At 52.1% G+C, this 25849-nt stretch overlaps 1 protein-coding gene across 14 annotated transcripts in view; it reads right to left on the bottom strand.

Annotated features, from left to right (window-relative positions):
- Positions 1–1167: 1167 nt before the first annotated feature.
- Positions 1168–25849, bottom strand: part of PARD3 (par-3 family cell polarity regulator) — a 465250-nt gene continuing 440568 nt past the window's right edge. For 8 of the 14 annotated variants that reach the window (XM_040992587.1, XM_040992588.1, XM_040992586.1 and 5 more), the window contains 3 exons: positions 11403–11523; positions 4457–4584; positions 1168–1591 (listed from right to left, as the gene is read on the bottom strand). In XM_040992587.1, the coding sequence (XP_040848521.1) occupies positions 1168–1591; positions 4457–4584; positions 11403–11523 (673 nt within the window). The remainder of the gene's footprint in view (positions 1592–4456; positions 4585–11402; positions 11524–25849) is intronic. The other 6 variants (XM_040992585.1, XM_040992579.1, XM_040992584.1 and 3 more) reach the window with 1 other exon arrangement.

Raw genomic sequence — 25849 nt, forward strand, 5'->3', positions numbered from 1 at the left:
TCCCACCTAGAACCCCAGGCTGTGCCCTGGGCCTTTATAGGAAGCCACTGTCCAGCCTTGCCCTGTCCTGGCTTCAAGAGGAGTGGACCCCGTCACTAGCTTGTCCTACACTCGCAAAGCAGGCATGTCCATTTTCACTTAAACACAACCCAACCAAGCCACAAGACAGGAGGAGAAGCAGGCAGAAACACGCCTTTCAGTATAAGTCTCAAGTGTGCAGGGAGAGCTTTGTGGGGTAGTCCTGAGAAGGGAGTGTTGGCCCCTAGGTCAGCGACTGGGCCACCTTCAGGTCCACGGAACTGTATGAGGCTGGCAGATATGTTTTCAGAAACACAGAGATGCACCTGCTGGGAAAGGTTGGGGTGGTGGGGGAAGAGAAGCGATGGGCATTTCCAGGCTGGTCTTTTGGGTCTATCCATGCTGCGCTGGGCTTGGCAGGTCTGCAGGTGCTTGAGTCAGCCACAGCTGGGCAGATGCACGTGGGTGTGAGGACAGAGCCTGGGGGCTCGGGCCACTCACTTGTTCAGGGGGATGGACACGTGGTGCCCCTACACAGATCCATGGCCATCAGAACAGGAAGCGTGTTTTATAAACACAGACTAGAATGATCATTTTATTGGTACATAGGGTTACAGGCAGTTAAAAAAGACCTGGGGGTGACCAACAGTGTGGGATATGGCTTAGCTTCTCAGGGCAGAGATGCTGTCCTGTTACAAGGAGTCCCCAGACCCCCGAGGCAAGGGATCCCCACCCCAACACACACGGAGGCCCGACGACCATGAACGGCAGGACCAGGGCTAAGGGGACCCCCACACAGCCCCGGTCTCCCCCTCCCTCTCCTTCCCCACCAGTGCCCGGGATGTCACCTTGCAGTTCAGATCCCCCAGGGAGGGACAACTGGCCCTTGGGGTCCCGTTGAACTTCAGCTCGAGTCATGCGGCCATGATGCTCTGTGGGCAGACAGGCGAGGAGGCTGCAGTTCCAGGTGCTCTGGTGGGACCAGAGTGGCGGGGGTGCGAGACACACCTGCGACGACCGACCTCAGCGGCGAGGACGTTAAGGCACTGACAGTGGCCCCAGACTCCGTCGTCCCCTCCCCCAAAATCCCCTCCCCAAGAACGTGTCTTGGGTGAAAGGACAGAAGGCGTGCATGCCTCCCAGCTCCGCTCAGGAGTAGAAGGGCCTCCCTTTCTCTGGCGTCTGCAGTCTGCTTAGCCGGGCCACTTGGGATGGGGATGGTGGCACGTCCTGCCGGAAGGGCCCCTTGGCGGGGCCATAGCTGGCGTCCTGACCCTTCTTGTAGGCTTCGTAGCCACTGGTGCCACCACCACCACCACCACCACCACCGGGGCCCTCGGGGGCGGGTGGCTTCTTCATTTGCTGCTCCTTCCGCCTCTGCTCCTGCCGCAGCAGCTCCTGCGTCTCCAGCATGACCCTGGCGTTGAAGCCGTGGCCGCCCAGGTAGCCGTTGCGGGAGCCCTGGTAGCTGGAGTAGCGTGGGCTGTCCTTGGCGTGCTGGAAGCCGTCACCCGGCGGGCAGCTCTGCTCCCACGTGTCCTGCGAGACGCAGCTTGTGTTTTTCCTGCTCTGCCTACAGGGGAAGGGAAAGCAGAGAGGTGAGTGGGCGAGGCCTGGGTACGTGGGTGGGTTGGGGGATGGAAGAAAGGGGACAATGGGACATGCTTCTCTAGTGCCCCCGGCTGGAGTCATGGGTCTGACCACCGTGGCAGCAGCTGCAGGCTTCCTTGGTGCCAAGCTGAGGGAGAGAGAGACAGACTGGAAAGAGCTTTCTTTTCTGAGAAGCTACAGCTGAGATCTACCCAAGCAACACAAACACCTCTCACACAGCCACGCGCCACCCTGACACCTGCCCGTGGACTGCACTGTGAGCGCAGTTATGAGAGATTTCAGTCCAAAGATGCAACAGGACCATGTGGGAAAAGCCATGGCTCTGGGCCATGATCGCCCCCTACTCCGGCCCCCTCCCTGTCCTCACCCAGCCCCCAGGAGCTGTCCCCCTCTCCCCAGGAGGGGAGACACATCAGAACCCCACAATGTCTACTTCTTCCCACTTCCGCAACACAAGGGAATGCGGTGACAGCTTGGTAAAGACGTCTCAGATTTACTCTCGTGCCTGTGCACGTGTTGATGCATCTGCAGTAAGAATGGGCATGACACAGTAAAGCAATCGCATGCCCTTATTTTATATTTTTTGTGCCTTGAAAACGGAAATGAAGGAGAGACAACCAAGTCATAAAGCAGAAACAGATTGCTCCATTTATCAACAGGGAAATTGTCCACGCTGCTGGCCTGTCCCATCCAGCGCATGGCAGGCCTGCAGGCTCCGCAGGGCCCCAGAAGGCGTTGAGGAGGTCTGGAGGCTGCGGGTCTCCCATAGCAATGAGACAGTGCTGGAAGGACCGTGATGCTGTTTGGGAAGATGAAATCTCCCCACTTTCCACGTGCAGTGATGGGAAACTGGGTTTTCCTGTCCTGGACTGTTCAGGTGTCGACAGCATCACGTCCTCACCAATCAAAATCATCAACTTCAAAAGCGAGCCTGCTGTGGACTTCCTGAACGCACAGTCCCACCGTGCCAAGGTCACAGTTCGGCCTGCAGACAGGCCTATTTGTTCCCCAACCCTGGAAATGCTGGGTAAAGACAACAGGCTTGCCACCTTGCATCTCCTCCAGATGTGGCCATGACAATGACCATGGCTGTCCACGCTGCATTCATGCAGCACCCCAGACAAGCCAGCCTAGCAAGAAGCCTCAGAGGTGCCTCGAGCCCAGCTGATTCTGAGAGGTCATCAGTGGATCTGCCCAGGGCACGAAGTGATGGGGAGCAGGGGTGCAGAGCCCAGGAATCGACATCAATCAGGAGACTTGGATTACAACAGTGCACTTGGGCCCAGCACGATAGCATAGTGGTTAAAGTCCTTGCCTTGAACGTGCTAGGATCGCATATGGGAGCCAGTTCTAATCCCAGTGGTCCTGCTTCCCATCCAGCTCCCTGCTTGTGGCCTGGGAAACCAGTTGAGGATGGCTCAAAGTCTTGGGACCCTGCACCCACATGGGAGACCCAGAAGAGCTCCTGGCTCCTGGGTTCGGATTGGCTCAGCTCCAGCCGTTGTGCTCACTTGGGGAGTGAGCCATTGGACAGAAGATCTTCCTCTCTGTCTCTTCTCCTCATATATATATATATGCCTTTCCAATAAAAATACATAAATCTTAAAAAACAAAAACAAAAAAATAAAAAATAACACAACGTACTTGGTCCTGAGACCAGGGCAACAAAGGCACGCTTCCTTTATAGGTTCTTGATCAACTCCAAGAAGATGGGAAAAAGCTGCAGCCCTCCACCCTTCTTTCCAGGAGTCCTGGGATCCATCAACTCCCCACCCTCCATCCCTTCTTCCCCAACTCCACCACCACAGTGGACAGTCACACTGGACACTGGATTCTGCATCGCCCCATTCAGACATCCCTTCTGTGTTGAAACACACTGAGAATTCCCTGAAGGTTTGCTAGGGATAGAAGCTGTGAAGACACGAGAGCACACGTTTCCTGCAGCTAAAACCTTCATCCTCGTGAAGAGGAAGAACAGGGCTTCCCTGAGGTCAGCCACGTGATGTGCAGGGAACACGCACACATGCACAGGCTAGTACCTGAGGCTGAGGATGGCACCCCTGTTTATCCTGGCTCCAATTCTGTGCCAGCTCCCCTGCTGTACACCCCGGGAGGAGACTTGGATTGGAGATCCTGGCTTCAGCCTGGTTAATCATGGTCAACTGAGCAGACCAGCACATGGAAGATCTGTCTATTCTTCCTTACAAATTAAATGAAAAATACATAAAATTCTCCAATAGGTTCACTAAATGTAGAACTAAATGGTAGGTTTTTTTTGGGGGGGTACAAAAAAACCTGAAATCCATGTTCACGGAGGAGGTACATCATAACAAAACTCTGCATAGATTTCAAACTTTGTGCACCATGATAAACAACTTTTCATTTCATTTTCCCCTAGACTTTATTCGGTCCTCTCCGGTGTGTGTGCGTGCTCGTGTAATGAATGATGTTGGCCTTGCACTACCCTTCTCCCCATCTCATTCCCTGCTCTCGTCCTCCTCCCAGGCCCTCCGCTTTGCTCTCCTACTCTTTGGTCTCTCCTACCCCGCCTCCAACCCAAGCCCCAGCCCTCTGCTTTACTCAAGTCATTCCTGGATACTGAGATCCCAGAACTAAACCCCGAACGGCAGCAGGGACGAGGAGAAACGGAGCGGAGGCATGGTACTTCATCCGCACGCGAGACACGAAGATGCACGAGTCCAGCCCCCACGCTCACAGCCACACTAGAAGCTTCGGGGTGCCCTCTCCCCATCAGCCTCCTCCACACGATCTGACCATCGCTGGGTGGTCAGCCTTCCTCCACACCCGGTGCAGCCCGCTCACTCACCGTGGCAGCGAGCTGTACTGGCGCTGGGCCTGCTGGAAGCTGTCACGCTCCTCCTGCCGCTGCCGCTGCACCTGCACCTCCACAGACACCGAGTGCCTGCCGCTCTGCGCCGCTGGCCGGGAGCTAGGCTGCAGGAGACAAGGGGTCGATGTGAGCTCAAGCAAGAGGGAGAGGAACAGTGGGCAGCCAGCTGGGGAGGTGGGGTGTGTAGGGACCCAGCCTCGCTGGGCCTGACGTTGGCCTGTGGTTTAGAATTGAGTCCAGAATCTCTGGTCTGTTTCACAAGGTGCGGTCGACTTGATGTTGAATGTTGGTATATGGGACCTCACAGACACACGGTGAGTATGTGGCTGAGGACCCTCCAAGCACAGAAGCAGCCCCTCACAGTAATGGCAGGCACACCCGTGCCCAGTGGCCCTGCTGGGACATTCTGGTGGTTCCACACTATAACCTACAATAGGATACAACAGCAGAGAGCTGGTTCCCCCTTGGTGACCGGATGAGAATTAGGAACTAAGATAGGCTCAGCTTGCCACCACAGACCCTGGCACGACCACCACCACCATGCAGATAGCAGGAACGTTTATCCAAAGAGTAAACTTCTATGGGGCCACCAATTAAGTTGCTTCTCAGGACACCAGCACTCCTATAGGAGGGCTGATTTGAGCCCCAGCTGCTGCAACAGAGACATCTGTCACAGACTCGGAGCTGGAGCGCCAAGCAGGGCTGTGGCTCTTGTGACCCTCGGTGCCCATGTATCACCTGGCATGGCACACAGACCTGTGTTAGCTGGAACCGGCCTATGGAAAATCAACAAGTGGCCTCTGGGCAGAGGAAAGCGCAGCGCCCAAGAGGGTGCTCAGATTGAGTGTCGCAGCACAGGCATGGAGAGGGGTTGGTGACATGCAGCTTTGCGACATCAGGGAAGGCCCCGCACCCACTGCTCTGTTCTGCAGGGTCAGCACATTCTCATTCATGGGGAGCCAACCACATGGCAGTGCCTGAAACAGTAGCATCTAAGCAAAGCAGCAGAGGAGGGCTTAGGATGCCCTCATGTGCATGGCCAGACTTGCTGGGATGCATGTGTGCCCAAACACATGCCCTATGGCACCACCATTCATGTCATTCCAGGCAGGCCAGAGGATCAGACAGAATGCTCCTGCCAGCACACAGGAGTGGGAGAGGGCGGAGGCGAGTGTGAGTGCCCCCAGAACAGCCTGGGACAGAGGGAGAACAGTGCAGGAGGAGGGTCCCGAGAAGAGCCTTGGTTCCCTTCCTGCCCCCCCCGGCCTGTCCCAGACACCAGCACCCAGGGCTGCACAGCTATGCGATGGGGGCCAGGTCTCAGAGGGACTGAGCTGTGTGTACCTCTGCATCTCTCTTCACAGCACACAGAGATCTGCCACAGGGCCACGTTACATGGATACCAAGACATCAAGCGTCTAGACAGAGCCCATGAATCCCGGTTGGCCCAAGACTGCAACGGAGCTGAAACCGGGCCTGGTAAAAGCCACCTTGCACTGTACAGCTGCCAGACATGCTGTGGGGACAGGGACACTGGGGAAGTTTTGCATCTACACTCCATGGTCCCAATCCCATGGCACGAACAGAGACATGTACCCACACAAAGAATCTAAAAAATGATGACATGTGGCTTTGTCATCTCACTGAAATGTGCATATTTTCTTTCTCTTTACCTCTGCCATTCTACCTTTCAAATAAACAAAAAAGCAGCAACAAAATCATAAATGTGTTAACATTTACAGAAAACATTCAACAACTTAAAATGTTCTACCAGTTGTCTTAATATTGATAAGAAAAATAGATTTCTCAAGCACACATGTGTATTTGAGAAATTCATACATGTAATATTAGCATAGGTGATCATTTTGAGCGGACTTTCTACTTGAATTATAAGTACTGAGAATCTTTAAATCTACACCAATGTCTACAGCCAGAATGACGACACAATGGGTCGGGTGCTTTGCATGGAGATGGACGCTGAGGGCCAGGCTGACCAGGACCCCAGAGAGGTCACTGCACCGCTGGGGGACCGCACAGCCTTCAGTTGGCATCACAGGTGCCCTGACACGCCTGCCCGTACCACCCCCCATAGGCTGATAAAAACAGCCACCGCAGACCTGGCGGGAGGGCGGCAACCGAACTTACATCACGAAATCGCGCCCAGAGTGTAACTTGTTCACACTGGGGCTGAGTACTCTCTGACAGGCAATTCCCTGGGAGCCTGCTGCCCTCCTGGTCCCTTGCAGGGCTCTGAGTTGCCTGGTGACCAGAGCGTGGCTGGTGGCTGGAGAGCCCTCCCATCTCTGCCCTGGGGCACCTTAGGGTCCTTTCACTGCCTGCCTTCCTCCCATCCTTCCCACCACACAGCCCTTTGATCTGCACCACAGGCCAACAGGCCAGGCCCTCCCATTGCCAGGTGCTGCTGGCACCCGGGGGACAACTGTGCAAGTTCACACCTCTTCCTAGGCTGCCCTCACAGGTGGAACGAGTTAAAGGTCCCACACAACATGGGTCCCCAGCTGGAGCTGGCGGAGGGGGAGGAGGGGTCACTGTGGATCACAGCCACATCCCCTTCGGTCCCCTAAAGTGGGTGGCACAAAGTGGCCATAAGCAGGTAAGTGGAACCCTAAAGGGCAAGAGGTGCTCTCACAGGCCCAAGACAGATCTGTGCAGAAGCCCAGCCAAGGAGGCCAGCAGGGCCGGGGCTGACACGGGGCCCCACAGAGCACACTGTCCATCTTTTTAGCTGGGAGGACTGGGCTCCTTTCACTCACTACCGACTAGGGATGGGAAGGACTGAGCAAGACAGCTTTTCCAGGCCCCATCCGGCAGGCATCGCAGCCGGCGATGCTCCTTTTGGGCACCGCTCACATCTCATAGCAATCAGTACTCGGTGTGACAGCCTGCGATTTCAGTCTTTGAAAGAGACACACACTGATGCCCTGTCCTCATGTGAGCTCAGCCATCATCCCATCCTCTGGAGAAAGATTTAAAGTAACGTGCCGTTTTATTTATATTGCACCTGGCACAGCAGGCGGAAGTCACTTTTTTTCCCTCTCTTTTCTTCCTTAGCTTGGGGTGAGAGCTGAGCAGATTTTCCGGCGCCCTGCCCTTCTAAAGACCCTTGGAGCCATAGATATTTCTGGGAACAGAAGGCCCCAGGACAGGTGTGTTTCCTACCCCTGGAGTCGACAGGATTATTTTTCAAAATCGAGGCACTGGGAATGCTCCATGGTGAACTTTCTGGGGTGAACGCCCGGTCTGCAGTCATCAGCTTAGTGCTTGTCTGCAGCACACACCGGGTCGCGTTCGTGTGTGGGCAGTCCTACAGAGCTTGCAGATTCCCACTAATGATGGTGTGGGCCAGGTGGAGGGTTCGAAGGCGAGCAGTGACCCCTTCAGTGCAGGATCGGGGAGGGCTCTTCCAGGGAGTGACATCATGCTTGCTTCCGCTCCAGCACAGTGACCTCTCAAGGTCAAGATGCACACGGGCAAAGAGGAAAGCAATTTCCAGATCCTCCAGGCTCCCTTTGCCAGGCAGATGCACAAAGCCAAGCTGGACCAAGGCAGCCGCTGCTCACCAGCTGCAGCTCCGGCCACCACGAGACTCGATGAGAACGCGAGCATGTTACAGCCCGTTGGAGCACACAGCAGAGAAAGGCCCCAGATTGTTTTGAAAACACCAAAGAGAAATAATGTGAAAAAGGTCAGCCTCTGACCCATGTGTTAGGAAGTGGCTCCATGACCAAGGTAGCAGTCATCTGCCACTAGATCATCTGCCTCCCTTTGGCTACAGGAAGCAATCTGCGGCCACACTTGGTCACTACAGGAAGCCCCGTCGCCGCACCAGGCTGTCATCTGAGGTTGTTCTGGCTTGGTTTCCGCAGGTGGAAGCTGGCCAGCGCCCTTTGGAGCTGGGATTCCAAGAGTCCTCTCCTCTCTAATGGGACTGTCCAAGTGAAGTGGGTAACACAGAAACCTGCATCTGCACATTCACATCCCTACGCCAGGAAAAAAGAAAAGCCTACGGAAACCGATGCAACAGAGCCCACATCCTTGGCCGTTCTCTTAAGAGGAACTCCTGGCTCATTCAGACCGGACTTGAGGTCTAGCAGGTGGACTCTGTCACCACACAGTAGCAAGTCCTCGTTCTTAGCTGCCAAACACAAGGCCCCGCTTCCCAACACTATGGGTTCATAAAAGAAGTTCAGACTCAATGAACTGGGAGTCTGGGGATGTTGCTTGGGATATCCACATTGCACTCTGGGGTGCCTAGGTTGACTCCCAGCTCTCCTGCTTCCAATGAAACTCCCTGCTGATGTGCCCAGCCTGGTGGGCAGTGGGGAAGGGCTCAGTCCATGGGAGACTAGTGGAATTCTGGGCTCCCAGCTTTGGCTGCTGTGGGCAGTAATGGGAGAGAGGGAATGAAAGAATAAATCAATCTCTCTTTCCCACTCTTTCTTCTAATGGACACTGGGGTCTCTGCTCTTCTCAGCCCCTCGTGCAAATGCTGAGGTCACGGCATCTCTGCCATGGATCGTGATGAAGTCCTGCTTTCAGAAATCCAGCAGGGTGAGATGGAGTCGGCGATGCCAAGTGATACCTGGGGAGCTAACAGAACTCTGTGCTGTCACTGCATGGGAAGGCCCCGAGTCACCTGATCACCTAGAAGGGCAAGTTAAATACCTTGGGAGAAAACATCATCAACAGCAATACTACTGCGGAAAACAGAGATATTTTTTCCCCCGATTTTCTTGCTTCTTTACTTTAGTTCTTATTGATTTTATTTGAGAGGTATAGAGACAGACAGACAGAGGGAGGGGGAGAGGGAAAGATTGATCTTCCATCTGTGGAACTCATTCCCTTAAATGCCTATTAACAGTGGACCTGGGCAAGGCCAAAGTTGGGGACTAGAACTCTTACAGGGTCTCCCACGTGGGTGGCAGGTGCTTGAGCCATCACTATTGCCATCCCGGGTACACATCCAAGGAAGGTGACGTCAGAAGTAGGGATCGGACTTGAACCCAGTAGCAGGGTATGAGCCAAGGCCATTCCAGGTGGTATTTTAACGATTGTGGCAAAGATCTGCCCTTGAACTTTAATCTTTTGTTTAAGAGGCAAAGAGAGAGAAAGAGAGAGAGACTGATTTCTCATATTTTGGTTCACTTCCCAAATGTAGGCAATGACCAGAGCTGGACCAAGCCAAAGCCATCAGCTGGTCTACTCCACTTGCATTACAACCTCCCCAAGGGTTGATGCATGAGGCATTTCACTCCTTGGTCTATGCTGCCAGTCACCTGTTCCAAGACCCCATTTCACTCAAGGAGCAGACCTAGGGGCAGCCTTTCAAATGCATATGGCTCCTGCCATTTTCTCCAGGCACAACATTAATCTCCCCAGAGAAAACAGGCTTACACAGGTTCAGACACCATCTCTGGCTGCCTGTCCCTCTCTCTGCCTTACGAAGAAAATAAAGCCAAACAGAACACCTGAGGCAGGCGCCTGGCTGGGCAGTCAAGCTGCTGCAGTCCCACGTGACCGTCCCTGGATTTGATCCCTGGACTCCACTCCTGCTCCCAGCTTCCTTCTGATGCCGATCCTGGCAGGTGGCGATGATGCCTGCCACCGTCATGGTGATTTTTCTGACATCATCTTCCTTCTGCCCCTGATCTTCTGGATACCGGGCGTCACTGTATTCCCAGCCCTCTGTGAGCTGGGGCATCACTACGCAGTTCCCACCTCTTCTTTCTGGGGGTGCATGCACCCCTTGGGCCCTCACCGCTCATTCCCTCATCCAGAGCTGTGTCCCTCCGAGACCCTGCAGTCCAATTGCCAGGGTGTTTCATCTACAGCCTACCAGGGTGGATAAGGCCTGGCCTTAGCAGGATTGCATCATTGGCACTGTGGTACAGCAGGCAAAGCTGCCAGCTGCAATGCCAGGATCCCACAGGGGCACTGGTCCATGTCTCAGTTGTTCCACTTATAGTCCAGTTCTCTATTACTGAACCTGGGAAGGCAGTGAAGGATGGTCTAAGTGCTTGGGCCTCTACACGCATGTGGGAGACCCAGGAAGAGGCTCCTGGCTTTGGCCTGGACTAGTTTCAGCTGTTGAGCTCACTTGCAGAGTAAGCCAGTGGATAGATCTCTCTCCTTTCTCTGTAACTCTGCCTTTCAAATAAAAGCCAAACAAATCTTTAAAACACACACGCCAGAAACCTGCACTGTCTTCTTGTGTCCCGAGCAACACTTGTCCCATGACCAGCCACAGTCAGTCCTCCTGACCTTGAGCTGCCATGTGTCCACCCAAATGTTCTCCCTTCCACCCAGGTTCCTTACTGTGCCACTCCTCTGATCCCCAACGCCCGGGTGGGCTAACATCTGTTGGGCAGATCATGGGCTCAAAGCATGGTCGGGCACTGAGCAATGCCACTCAAAGCTTTGTTTGAGAAAGATCAACCTGGTGGCTGTGTGCAGGCCTGACCGTCATAAGCGAGGGTCCAGATACATGCCCCAGGGGATGCTGGGCAGTGAAGCACGCGGCACAGCAGACGCTGGGGGACATATGTTGAGCTCATCTGCTCTGCCCCTCATTTTGAGAAAGATGAATCTGTGGAAAATACTTACCAAATTGCAAGAAAGAAAAAACTTCTTTTTTTTTTGAGAGCAAGAACACTGTTGCTGTGTCCTGTCATAAGGCTAATTAGATCTATTACGCCACGCACAGATGGTGCAACAAGATGCAAAATGAAATTAGCGGTGAGGACACCCGGATGGAAATGAGGGGGAAGGTCAACATGTGAAAGGTCGGGGGCACACGGGCTCCACTGTGTCTCATTTCCTCCGCAGAGGGGGCTGAGGTCATAGCTCGGGCTGGGGGCTGCAGGGGGAGGGCCTCCACTGCAGGGAGGGGTGAGGCTCTTACCCAGGGCTGCTCGAAGCTGTAGGTACGCCGCCGGTCTTCCACGTCTCCCTCCTGCTTCGCCTGCTGGAACTCCTGCCGCAGCCGCTGTATCCGGTCATGGTTGCTGGGGGTGGATCGGTTGCTGAAAAAGAGCACAGGGTCCCGTGAGCACCACCTTCTCCAAATGCCCTCTGCTGGGGCTTGGCATTGGAATGTTATGTGGGCACCAATAGGGCACCTTGGTTGAGGACCTGAGACTTGGGCCCCTTCCAGATGCAGCTTTGCCATGGGGACCTAGAAGAGCCACACCTGCTTTCTGCCACCTGATGGGGGGGCCGGGAAAGGCCGACAGGTGCACCTGAAGACAGAGCAAGAGCCCATCTGAGCTCCCCAGCCTTCCTACACCCAGGCGCTTGGCACTGGGAGCCACAGTAGGTTCTTTCCTCCTCTCACAAACTTTTCTTTTACGTATGTGAGGAGGCAGGCAGACACAAAGAAAGCTTGCCACCCCAGATGCCCACAGTGGCTGGGCTGCGCTGAGGTTAGACACCAGGGCAGGTGACAGAGATTCAAGTGTTTCTGAGCCGTGGTCACTGTCTTCCAGGATCTACATGGGCAGGATGCTCCAGACAGAAGACAAACAGGGCGACAAGCCCAGGCACTCAGTCCCGGAGTGTGGGTTCCTAGCGTGTGGACCAGGCTCAGTGCCCACTCCTGCAGTTCTTCAGCTGACAGTTTTGCTCCAAACGGCACTGTTGTGATCATCCCATGGGATGGCATCAGCACAATCTCGCCACACCCACGCGCACAATTATCTTCCCAATGCCGTTTGTTATCTGAATGTCCTGCTAATGAGCCACAAGGTCTATGATGGAAAGGATCTTCAAGCAAGTTCAGGCGGCCACTCCAGATAACCAGTTAGTAACAATGTGGCCCCTTCTAGTGCTACCCTGGAGTTGGTCTTCTCCTGGCAGAGCCTGGAGGACAGGCACGGGTGATTACAAACGCACACAGTGGCACTCTGAGAGACTGTGTGTCCCCCCACCCCCCGACCCCGCTGGCCAGTGGGATGCAGGCTCTTGGGTTCTGAGAGCCCCTCATCCCACTCTGAAGCATGCTTCGTGGAACACGGACCCCATAGCAGCAACCCTCCTTGGTAAAAAAAAACCCATTTTCTGCTGCAATAACAGAGCTCAAGAAGCAAGAGGAAATCATCTTAAATGTCAGTGTTTTCTGTTTCTCAGGGTAAGAATAAAATCTTATTTTGTTTTGAAGATTTGGAGCATTTACTTTTTAATTTGAAAAGTGGAGTGACAGTGAGAGAGGGAAAGACACACACGAAAGATCTTGCTTCTGCTGTCACTCCCCAGATGACTGCAAAGGTTGAGGCTGGTGAGCCCCAAGCCAGGAGCTTCATCCGCGTCTCCCATGTGAGTGGCAGGGACCCAAAAACTTGGCTCATTCTCTATTGATTTTTCCAGCCACATTAGCAGGTAGCTAGATATCAAGTAGAGTGGCCAGGACATGAACTGATACTTTGACAAGTGGCAATGCAAGGTAGAGGCTTAACCCACTGTATCACAATGCCAGTTTATATCATGCCTTTTCCATGCTGTGTAGAGGAGGAACAGCCACAGACTCCAAAAAGGAACCAACACATGATCCCACAGACCCTGAGTGTGACCCCAGAGACCCACAGCACACCAAGTTCTGCCTTCTGTGCACCCCTACATGCCTGTCAAGGCTGATGTCACGTGCGAGAGGCAGCCTGAGAAGGGAATGGCTAGCCAAGCAGGAGAAATACAATCCTCTGGCAGGCACGTCTGTGTGCACACATCACTGTGTGTATCCTGAAGCATTCCAACAGCCAGAAATTCTCACATAGAAACACAGCCAAGAAGGTGAGGTAGCCAGTCTCTCCGGGTAGGAGAAGTGGTGCTTTGCAACCTGTGGCCCCGTCCATCCCAGGTGCAGCTTCAAACCTCCCTGCCCCGCTGAAGACACACACTTCTGTGGCCACAGGTTCTAACCACCACCGGCTTTCAGAAATGCCCAGCAATGGGCCTGGTACTGTGGTGCCATCCACTAAGCCCCCACCCACCTGCAACAGGGGTATCCCATCTGGGTGTTGCTGTGAATCTAACTATTCCACTTCTGATTCAGCTCCCTGCTAATGTGTCTGGGAAAGCAGTAGAGATGGCCCAAGTGCAGTTCTCACTGTGGTGGCCTCTCCCTCTCTCTCCTTTCTGAAATCTGCCTTTCAAATAGATAAACCTTTAGGGAAAAAGGAAAATTCCAGCAGCATCTCACTGGTACAACACAATCTTGCTGAGGGTGAGCCATGTCAGCAGTGGTACACAGGGACAGGCCCCTAGAGCAGCAGCCCTGACTCTGCCCTGGTCCCAGCAGTCAGGGGAGGATCCACTCACAAAGCACACAACACAGACACCTTTAATACACTTCTGTGAGCACAGATGTCCCTGAGTTCAAACCTCAATGACCGTTCGTGCCGAATGCCAAGTCCCAACAAAAGTCGCTGCATCTTCTGCTGCCCGGTGACCTCCACAATTATGTTTTCAGAATTAAGGGCTGGGGGATCAGGGGTGCACTGGGCTCCCTGTCCTCTCCCCTGGCCAGTGATGGCCTAGGGTCAGCCAAGCCCAGCCACAGGGAGTGCCTGGAGCCTCCGGCATGGGCTGTGGGGCTACATGATGGATGACAGCTGACGGAGGATGGAAGGGCATCCAGCACCTTGGGGAACAGCAGTTGGCAGTGCAAGACGGAATCCTGGCTTCCGGAGATGCAGCCGTCACCACCGCCCAGTTCTGCTGCCCAGGCTAGCCTGCCATAGGCAGGCAATTCAGATTTGGATGGTTAATGTCCTATGCGAGTGCTTCTGCCAGGAAAGCTAAAGGAAGTTTTAAATATTCATCAGCAACAGTGACTAATCCCTCCAGCTCCCTATCAGCTCGGATACAGGGGCAGTGCCAGCCAGCTGAAAGCTGCTCATGGTTTCTTTGTGTGTCTGAGGAATGTAACCTAACACCTGAGTCAAGGAGATGGGCGAGGGAGACCATGAAATACCAAGGCATGTGTCACGGAGTGAAGGGGCCCACACGGGAACATGAGCAACATACGGAGGGGTTTCTAAGAGCTACGACACAGGCCGGCTTCCATTCAATACTAACACTTCCTGTAGTCAACTGGAGCTGTCCTTTAAAAAAATAAACTGTAAAATTTATTTGAATTTATTTGACAGGCAGAGAGGTGCACAGACAATGACAGGAAGCTAGTTGACTCCCTAAGCCAGGGCTGGGCCAGGCCGAAGCCAGGATACAGAGGTTCCATCTGGGTCACCGTGTGGGTGGCAGGGACCCAGGCACTCAGACCAAGCACCTGCTGCCATTAGGGCATGCGTTCATGGGAAGCTGGAATGGGGAGTGGAGCTGGCACTGATCCCAGATACTCCAGTATGGGTACCAGGCTCCCAAGAGGGAACTTAGCAGCAATATCCATCTCCAGCACCTGGAGTCGCCTTTTACATACACATATATACATCTTCAAAACATTCACACACACACAAAGGAGAACTATGAAAAAAGACATGCCTGGATTTACAAAATATTTTTTAGCAAAATAAACTTACCTTTCCATTCCACTTTCCCACGTATATTCTAAAGAGCCCTTGGGCATGCATGAGTATGTGTCATGGCAGCCCCTGTGTACATGTGTATATGTGTGAGTGTACCCTATGGGAGGGTACCTAATGCAGAGGACTAGCTTTAGTCCATCTGACTTGGTTGATTTGCTACAGGTCTAAGAAAGGGGAGGTTGGCTTAGTCCTAGTGGACTCCCAACCCAGTGAGCACAGTGTGACCCCAAGGAACAGGGAACTCAGAGCCACGGGAAGACCGAACAGTGATCAGGGCTGCGGAGCCTTCAGGCTGCACACTGCCACGGGCCTGTCTGCACCCATGTTTAGCAGCCTGCCTTTGCTCTCTCCACTCCTGCGAAACACAGCACAACAGGCTCCCCTCGGTGCTCCCTGAGAACGGGCTGTCTTAGCACCCAGTCTCTGTCACTGTGCTGAGACGAGGTCATACTAAGAGCAGCAGAGTGCCAAGGAGTAACACAATCACCCCCCCAGGCTCCACACCCCTGTGGTCAGCCACCCACACGAAGCACGCGCAGATGGTTTCTCTTGTTACAATTCCCTAAGCAAAGCAGCATGACAAGCACACACACAGCACTACATCATGTTGGGTACATCTAGCCACGAGGGGTAACACTGTGCCATCTTACAGAGGCACAAGGGCTCCTGGAACCATGGACACTAGGGTTAAAGTCACTGTGACGCCAACATCCCACATGGGTACCAGCTCGAGGCACAGCTGCTCAACTTCCAATCCAGCTTCCTGCTGATGTTCCTGGAAAGGCAGTAGAAGGTGGCTCAAGTCTAGGGTCCCTGCTACCCACATGGGGACAAGTGAATGGAGTTCCTGGATCCTGGCTTGGGCTTGCTCCAGCCCTGGATGATGTGACCATTTGGGAAATGAAACAGCAGATCTCTTTCTCCTTTTCTCTGTAACTCTTTCAAGCCAATTTCAAAATAAACTTCGACCCCCCTTCTTGGGGACTTCCTCCGACCTCCTTCCAAGGAGCACCAGACCTCAGGTTCCAGCCCCTTGCAGCTCTCCCAATCCTCTCCCACACTCATTTCCCACTTCCTGTTTTGCTGAAATTGCCCTCTAATGCAGCACTTGCCAGAAGCGGCAAACACCAAGTGCATTTCTTTCTTAAGCTTGTGCCTTTGTGACAACTACTTTACACGTATGTGTCTGTCAATGAGGGCACTTTAAAGTCAAATTGAAAGATGTGGATGTTGGTACAAAAAACAGGATGTCTGCCAGGGCACCTGTGCGGTGCCACAGGATGCCATGTCCTTCCTACTCGGACTCTCTCTCCACTGTGGCTGGCTTTCAAGAAGCCAGTGTGAGTCCCACAGTGGCAAGGAGCAGGGCACAGTTAGTGACAGTGTCTGGAAGCTGACCTGGCCTTGGTTGGCAGTTCAGAGAGGCCCCAGCCTGGCCACATTTGGACCCCAGGCCTGCCAGGAACTATTGTTGGGGAAACATGTGTGGCTTGGAGCTGTGGTGCTCGTGTAGCTTTGCAGTATATTGGAAGAAAAGGAACATTCCTCCGATAGTGGCCTCGGTTGTGTGACTTGTTTGGCCAACATGTATGTCAGACAGCAGTGCAGAGAAGGGTTTGGAACCTGACTGTGCGGCTGGTGAGCTGTCTCGTCAAGTCACACATGACAGGAGCAGAGCCAGGGAGTAAAAATCACGGACACATGGCTGGCCTTGCAGCCAATCCACCTGACCAACCCCAGATACAGCAGTATAAGACACCCGCTTGCTCCTAGATGCCACCAGGCTTCCAAGCCCCTTCCTGTGCACTGACGACATCACAGCAGCAGATCAACTTCCTTGGGTCTGTGCACACGGCCGCCAGTACCACCAGCACACCCAGGAAGCCGCAGGAAGAGCTTGAAGGCGCCTATTCCACTTGCTGAAACACAGCGGCCCTGCCCCACAATGGGAATCTCATCAAAACCACCTGCACCAATCGCAAGTAGCTCAGAAGAGTTAAGGAAAAGCCAGGGGTCACACTGTACAAATATCCTTCTCCCAGCTCCTCTGACCAGCCCCTGGGAGCCTGCTCTTGAAGGACTGCATAGAACGCAGAGCAGCCAGAGCCCAACCGGCTAGGTTGGTTCCTCGGGTCACCTACCCCTTGGCCTCATTATGTGTACTCTGTGAGGTCCGAATGTATCTGCTGACTAGGTAATGCGCAGACCCGAATAGAAGGGCTCATAGCTCTTTCCTCTGGCTGTCATAGACTGATGCCCTGACAGGATCTGGGTTGAACTCTCTCAGCCTACAGGGAGACCGTCCTGGGTAGAAGTCATCTGACTCAGGCTGCTATGGGTTCTGGCTTCAAATCCCCAATTTACACAAGGAACAGGGCCACAGTCGGATGGCCCATTATCCCTTGTCAGCTCCATCCTCGCTCATTCCATCCCTCCCTTCCCCATCCCTGCTGGATGCTTCTCAGCCCTAGCAATTTACCTTTTGGCCTTAAGTATAAAATCCTACTCTAAATGCGAGTGAATTTTATACCTGCGCCCGGCACGCAATTACTACTGGAGCTTGCAAAAGGGACATCATTCTTTTCCCAATTAAGCAGACACAAAAAGTCAGCTTCTTCGCTGTTCCTGAGATCTTGGAGATCATGTAACCCCATACTCCCTGTTGGTCTGTTTCTCTGGCTCCAGCAGGGATCCCAGACACCTCCAAAGGAAGAGCCGTGTGGGTGTAGAGGGAGGGCTGCTCCCTGCCAGTCCCTCTGCACCAGCAGCTCCTGCATCTGGAACACCAGGCCCTCGGCGCTCCAGGACAGAGCAGAGGTGGGGCGGGAGGTGCACACGGTTCCAGACTGGGATCGATTCACACTAAGGGCTGGTATCTCCTTTCCCCACGCTCTATGTCCTCTAATAACAACCTCCTCTTCTCTGGGAAGCCCTGCAAGGCTTGTGCATTTATCACAGGAAGCAGGCCTTCCAGCTGACTTCCTTTACAGCTACACAAACGGAGACTATCGAGCCAGTCCACCGACACACACACACACACACCCCTTCCAAGAATGATACTTTTCAGGAAAAATATTCATGAGAAAAACCAGGGATTTTCCCCCCCTTTCTTTGCCAATGAGCATTCTTGAACCCCAGCATCCATGGCTGGTACCCAGTGTGGCTCAGGGTGAAGTTCAGCTGTTTCCAGAAGTCCCTTGGGGCTGACACAGGGACTGGTGGAGGCGGAGTGGTGCTTGGAGGAGAGACGGGAGAGGGGCAGACCTGTCACGCAGCCTGGGTACCAGGCAGGGAGTGGGGTCGCAGATCGTTAAGCAATGTCTCACTGTGATGTCATGCCTGGATGTGCAGAGCAACAATCCTTTGAAAGCAGACAGATTGTCAGCATGATAAAGTAGAAGCAAACACAGCCTCCAAGAGGGTCCGCCTGACGCACCGGGCAGGATGGGGCACACAAGCAAAGACAGGGAGCTGAACGCGTAGGAACCGACACGGCTCGGTGTGGCCAGGTGAACAGCCTCTGCTATCAAAGTTGTTGGTTTTTTTTTTTTTCTGTGCTGATTGGAAGCTTCATAAAGAATTCCTGATCTTAATCGCCACAGAGATAGGTCTCATCTACAGATGTCAGAGCTGAGTTCTTAATTGCTGCAAATGAGCACGCGCACGCAGGCTTCTCATTAAATCCATCACTCCCCGGATGCAAAAGTGGAACACTTGTCAACGTGCCTTCCCAATCCTGGCACATGGGGCTGAAACCCCAGGCAGGACACAGAGAAGCCGACAAGATCAAGCGAGGGAATGAGGGTGTGCCTGGCAGGTGCTTGTCCTTCAAGCAAGCTTTCCTGCAGGGGCAGAAAAGCTTTGCAGGGAGATGAACACGTAACCTGAGTCTTCCTGCTGTGGTGTCTTGCGTTGCCCCTCTCCTAGGAAGGGCTGCGGTGGGGCTGCCCCGTGCCAGAGCTCTTGAAGCAGAGAGGCCCATGCTGCCCATGGCTGTCTGTGCAGGAGATGCAGCAGAGACAGAGGGGAGGAGCCAGGGCGCTGCCGCCAGGGGCAGGACCTCAGAGCCCTTGCGCTCTGGCCCTGCCTCTTAGGCAGGAAGATTTACAAGGAACTGGGGAGAGGCCAGGAGGGTTAAAACCAAGAAACCTATCAATTACCCAAGTGCACATAAAAATAGCTCCACTGCACAAGCTTCATTAAGTTTTATCAGCAAGCATCTTGGGGTTTTACACTCAAACCTCAGGTCATAAATTCACAACAAACACCCCTCCGCCCCCATATGTTCACCAAACACCTGAATTCAATTTCTCCTCTGGTTGCGAAGTGGGGATGTGGCACTCTCATTAATTATGCATGCAGAGTTAGTTGCCAACAAGGGCAGCTTTTCCTGTGATGCTGAGGGAGTGTGCATTTATAGCATCTGAATACTTGGGCTACCTCTCTCTTTAATCTTGGTAGCTTTCTGGATAGCTATCAGTCGAAACGCCCTATTCCCAGTTTAAGTGCGGGAGCAAAGCAGATCCCATTGGTCAGGATCCTGCTGTTCTGTCTGCGTTTTGGGGGAGACGACCCCAGCCATTTCTGTCAGCACACCTGTCAGAGTTTTCACAGTGACACCCCCATGGGCGGGTCTGAATCACCCGAGTGGAGAGAGGAACCGGCCGAAGCCGTGGTTTGTGAGCGCCCGCCTGCGCACGTGGAATTAGCTGCGGAGGAAATACCGCGTCACTTCTAGTTGTCCTCATCATCGGTAATATGAAGAGAGTTATGAGAGACTTATGCAAATCCCTAAGGCACTCACGCTGTTCGCCTGATCAAATTCATTTCCAGATCCCGACACCCATGATTTGTCGTCCATTTCACACCAATTCCACTGGCATAAATCATAGCAAATTAAAAACGCACAGCATACGTTCTCTGGGGTTAAAAAGGTGGGCACCACGGCTGTTAATTCCAGCCTTCGCACCGTCCATCCCGGGACTACGTTCTGCCAAGTCCTCCTGCCTAGACAGGGAGGTCAAGGTTGTAACTGGCGCCTGGGGACTGCCCCCCAGGCTGGGCCCCTCGGTGGTCGTCAGCAAACAGGCTGAGCATTTCATCAGCTGCCCATATGGGCCACGAGCCCCCTCACCCCATTTTATGACTGTCATCTTTCTTCCTTATTAGCCTGTCACACACCAGGCACGGGTGGAGGGAGAGGTTAACCTCTGAGGGGCTTTCTCTACCTGCCGTGTGCATCCATATGCACCCATGGGTGCCACGGCAGGGCTCAGCGGTGAAGGCGCTCCATCCCAGCCGCCTCCCATCCAGAAGCATTGCCGCCACTGTCCCAGCCCGAGGGCTAAAAAGTCACCAGCAGAAAAAAGTAACAGTGGAGTTTTTGCTCCAGAGGGGCTAGGGGAATGAAATGTCTCATGCCAGCTGCTTTCAGGTGTTGAGGGGCTTGAGCCCAAAGATGGTGGCAAAGGCTGGAGAGATGCCCCCCCTGGATGTGTGGGGAGCAGTGGGGGGTGGTGAGGGGCCTGGCAGAAGCTGAGCTCAGGGCAACACCAGTCTCTTCCTGGCCTCCTAGCAGACAGCCCTGAAGCCTGGTAAGCCAGGGGATGACGAGGCGGGAAATGTTTCCCAGACAAACCAACCTGTTGGAGTTAAAAGTGTTCTGGAAACACTTGTAAGCGACAGTTGTCTAGAAGAAGTCACCTTGTTTTTTGCACAAAAGCAAGGTGTGGGATAATGCAGAGTGTTCACATTCATGGGGTCTCAAGGATGGCGGGGACACAGGGGGTGGTCTCGGTCATCAGAGGACCAAGGGGGCTAACAAATCCTACTGCCCACTCCAGGGAACTAACTACTGGGACTGGCAGGTGAGCCCCTACATGTGCCTCACACGGAAACACACCCAGAGGCTGGAGGGAGCACAGACAGGATTCAGCCAGAGCAGGTCAATTCTGATGGACTAAGAGGAGCTTGGAAATCAAGAAACACGTGACACAAAAACCTGGAATGAAGGAGTCAAGGAAGCTCGAGGCCCTCGTGGGCTCTGATGACAAAATAGAATGATTAACATGCTCTTTTTCACATTATCATATAAGCATGGAAACTAATTATAGAACCATTATTTTAATTCTTTAATCATGAAATGAGCACATACCATTCAGGACTAACATTCTGTCTTTAACGACAGCATAATTGCAGAATATTGCGTGGGTCTAAGCTATGGTTCTTTTTAAGACTAAATTCCAATGCAATGCTCAATTCTAGGTGATGTTGTAATTCTACATGGTTCTACTACAATGTATCAAAACGGAAAATAATGGTAGCAGGAGATACTGTGCTGTAAGTTTCAGAAGAAGCTAACCCTGAAATGCCTTCAGGCGAGAACTAAAATCAAAGCAATGCAGCACACTTACTAACTAGTTTCCTTAAAAAAACACACCCAAAGGAACAGTTTCGCTTGCATTGTTGGCTTTCAAATATCTTAAAGCCACAAGAGTATTTGTCTGGAAAATTTGATTTCTACCTATTTTATGATCTCAATTACCTTCAGTACTAGCTAATAATAATTTGGATTTTAATCTATTAATAACTTGGTTATGGGTCCAGTGCAATGGTTCAATTCTCACCTTGCAAGCACTTGGATCCCATATGGGGACCAGTTCATGTCTCAGCTGCACCGCTTCCCATCCAGTTTCCTGCTTGTGACCTGGGAAAGCAACAGAAGATGCCCAAGGCCTTGGGACCCCACATTCGCATGGGAGACCTGAAGGAAGCTCCTGACTCCTGGTTTTGGATTGGCTCAGCTCCAACTGTTGCAGCCGCTAGGGGAGTGAACTGTGGATGGAAGATCTTTGTCTCTCCTTTTCTCTGCAAATCTGATCTGCCTTTTCAGGAAAAATAAATACATGTAAACAACAACAAAAAATTGGCCATGCCCCACCATACACGCTACCTATCTGGAGAAAGGGAATAAGTAAAGATGGAAATCTCACTTCTTTCAAGTGTGATTTAATTATACGAAGAAAATACAGTGTGACCACATTGGTTTGAATTGTTGAAAGATTCTGAAACTATATGGCTTTCATCCCTCTTTCCTAAGTTGTTTTTTTTTAAAGTAATATTTACATGCTTACAATGTATTTCACCCGAAAAACAAGTATTTATACAAAAGGTAGAGAAGAAGAGAGAGATTTTCCATCCGTTGGTTCACTCCCTGAATGCCCTAAAACAGCCATGGCTAGGAAGGGCCAACGCTGGAATCTCAGCACTCATTCCACATCTCCCACATCCCATGCAGGGACCAGGACCTAGGCTATAGTCTGACACCTACACCCCATGCAGGTTGCAGGGACCAGGACCTAGGCCATAGTCTGATGCCCCCACCTCACACAGGTGGCAGGGACCAGGGACCTAGGCCTCCAGACAAGCTGGAGTAGAACCAGGACTCGAACTCAGGCACTCCACTATGGAATGTGGGCATCTCAACTGCTATATCAAGCGCTTGTGTTGTCCACGAGTAAAATCCAGAAGTCCCTAGCTTTATCACGTTCTGTGCCTTGGATCACCCAACCCCTCAAGAAGCCTTCAAGCCTTGGGCCTCCAGTCCTCGAGAATTCTTTTATAACTCAACCTGGGATGCCCAACAAGGATCCTAATTCCTGCCTGTAATCCGTTCTCAATGGTGATTCCTTGCAGAAACTTTCCTTTCACTTAGCCACTGACTTTAAAACACTGTGTTCAGTATTATTAAGCGTAAACTATCAACATGAATTCCCCCCAACAAAACAAAAGCTAGGAATTTCACAGTGATCCACATCAAAAACAAACAACAAACAAACTCTGGTATTTAGCCACACACGGGTCTTCAAAAAGTTGAAGAATGCACATTGTGGAAAAAAAAAGCATGTATTTCAAGACTTTTTTTTTCCACCAAAACAAACTTGTAAGGAATTCTCTATTATGATAATGAGTGCATAGAGTTAACTTGGGGAAATAGTTTTAAAAGCATTCAATTTTTCTTCTACAAAACTCCAAATATAATTACTATTTTTAAGATTGAGCAAAGTCTTCCAAAAACTGTTTTCCAAGCACATACTCCAGCACTACCCTCAGAATAGTTTTACGTTCCTTGACATGTGATGAAATGCAGTTCAGCTTTCCATGTGTGTTAAACACGTTTACTCGCAGTGGTCAGCGGGATGCCGCCGCAGACCTACGATTTGTAATCTTCTCTCAACAGTCGCTGGCCACTGCTCTTCATCTTCCCGCCAAAGAGGAGGCTGCTCCTCCTTCCTGGCTCTTAAAAAATTCACCCAGCGGGGCTTGTGGTGAATGCTCTGCCTTGGTGTTCCCATGGGGTGTCCTGCCAGCCTACCTCCCCGCAAAGCCCCCTCTGAGAATGCAGCCTGGCTCCGACGCATCCCAAGAGAGCCTGCGAAGAGTGAGCTGGCCACAGCAGCACCTAGGGGCCACACCAAGGCCTTCCTGTGTGTTAACTCACAGAGGGAGGAGGAACCGAAACAAATGCACACTGCTAACTGCCGGAAGCTCCTTTGCTTTCTCAAGTCTTTTTTTTTCCTGGCAAAACTCGCAAAGGCAGCATTTTTATGGGCATTGCCTCTCTTTGCTCTAAAAGTAGTTTGGAAATATATTGGCTACTTGTGCGTTTGCCTGGTTTCTGGTTAAGAGACTGAATTATATGGGTGTCGACCATGTGATCTTAACATGTTACATGACAGCTGATTAAACTCAGAACAAACCAAATCTTTACTTCGCGTTCAGGCACAGGGCTCGTGGAAGAATTCTTCTCTTATCTTGAGGGATTTTTAAATTTGTCAAAAAAAAAAAAAAACACTGAAACAATTTGGGTGACAAACTGTGGAACGTGTGGATTAAAAAAAAACCTTTTGACCTTTCTAAGTTGATTTATGCAATGAACTTTTCACTTCTCCATGTTTAAAATGTTGTTAAAAGCCTTTCAGCTGACACTTTGCTGATTTTAAGGAAAATCTCCCATTTAATAGGATTACAGACACTAACCACGATTACTTTCCCAGCTTACACACACAATTATTGATCGTTTGATTAGCACGAAAGGGGCTGGGGATGCACAGGTAAGTGAGTGTGAGTTGGGTCAAGGGTCCCAGGGTGTGGGTGCAGGTGCAGCCCCGGCCTTTTACGTCCGAAGGCTCAGGAAAGCAGGGGCAGGGTCACCCTCCAGCTGAGGAGAGAAGGGGTAAGATCGGCATTAAGCATCTATTCTAACTCAGGGGGTTCCCTTCCACGCACTGCCTCTCCATATTGCATCCTTGCAGGCCATGTGCAAGAACCCAGCATGCAGTCACACCAGGACCACTCAAAGCCAAAACAAGCACGGGGAGATATCAACAAAGACACAGATATCAACACATGGGCACGGATAGGAGATTCCGATCCCAGCACCTGCCTGCTCTCCAAAGTGTCTACACCCCATTAAATGTCTCGGGGACTTCTTTGGGTTGTGAAAGAAAAGATGGAGAATAAACCCACTGAAACCCAGCCCATGTATGTCAGCCGCCAACCAGCCAACCCCGAGCAGTGCTGAGGGCTCCTGAGTCACGGGTTGTTGTGTCTTCCCCTGCGTTTGTGATGTCTCTGCTGCTGGGTGCTGATGCTGCTTCGTTTAAACATCCTAAGGGTGTCTGCGGATTCTAGGCGCCTCATGACAGATCTCTCCACTGACGTCTGTCTTGCTGTGTCACTGCGATGCTGTTCCTCTGGGGTCTCGGCTCTATTACTTCGCTTTAACATGAAAGTGCCATGTCCGTGGGCTGGGCATAATGCAGTCTGGAGGGCTAAGGAGTGACACGGGGTCCATGGAACAGATGGAGAAACTCCCGGGCAGAACACTTCAAAACCTTGAGGATGTGTTTTGCTTTTTGCGAAGCATGAACATGTGTGATGGGTCACAGGAGGTCTGTGAGATGGCTTTCCTCAGAGTGTAACGTGACACTATTCTGCTTCAGTGTTAATGGTGCATCTTTTCAGTGAGAGACACTGTTGTCCCTTCCCACGCCAGACGCTTCAGAGAAGGGCAGCGAGTGCAGCTGCTGCTGGTGACACTGGCATGACATGGCAGAGTGTCAGTTTGTGCCCTGGCCACTCTTACTTCCAACCCAGCTCCCTCTATCGACGCACCTGGGAGCACAGCAGTGTCCAGTATGTGGGTTCCTGGCATCCACAGAGGAGCTCAGGATGGATGGAGCTCATGGCTCTTCCACCGGGGCCAGACTGGCTGTTGCAGCCATTTGGGAAGCAAACTGGAGGACAGAAACTCTCTATGCCTCTATCCTCTCTCTATGCCTCTGCCTTCCCTTCTATGTCCATCTGCCTTTCAAATAAATAAACGCACCCTTTTTAATAATTAAAAAAAAAGTTTCACAGGCTTTATCCTCTATCCTCTGTTGTAAAAATCAAGTTTCAAAAACTAGTAAGACCTGCTTCTTGGTGTTGCAAAATAGTACACAGGAAGTGAACAACTGTAGCTTTTATACTTGATAAATTTAAGAAATCATTGCTTGGGATACACTGTATGTTTCTCTGAGAAGGAAGAACAATGTTGCCAATGAAACCAGCAGCAGCTCAACAAAACATCTTCAGACGGGGGCTTTCACATTGTGGAAAGGGAGCGACTCACCAGTGATTAGAAATGGGCGTGGCACGCTTCCTTTTGCTGGTTGTTGACAGAATGCCCTGCACATATTTCACGGTTCATAATATGAAGCACACTGACCCTGAAGTAGCATGTTCTAGATTATGAGCTTAAACTTCCAGGAAA

Source organism: Ochotona curzoniae, unplaced genomic scaffold, assembly GCF_017591425.1.
Source record: "Ochotona curzoniae isolate NIBS_2020 unplaced genomic scaffold, NIBS_Ocur_1.0 contig_78, whole genome shotgun sequence".
NCBI classification, from domain to species: domain Eukaryota; kingdom Metazoa; phylum Chordata; class Mammalia; order Lagomorpha; family Ochotonidae; genus Ochotona; species Ochotona curzoniae.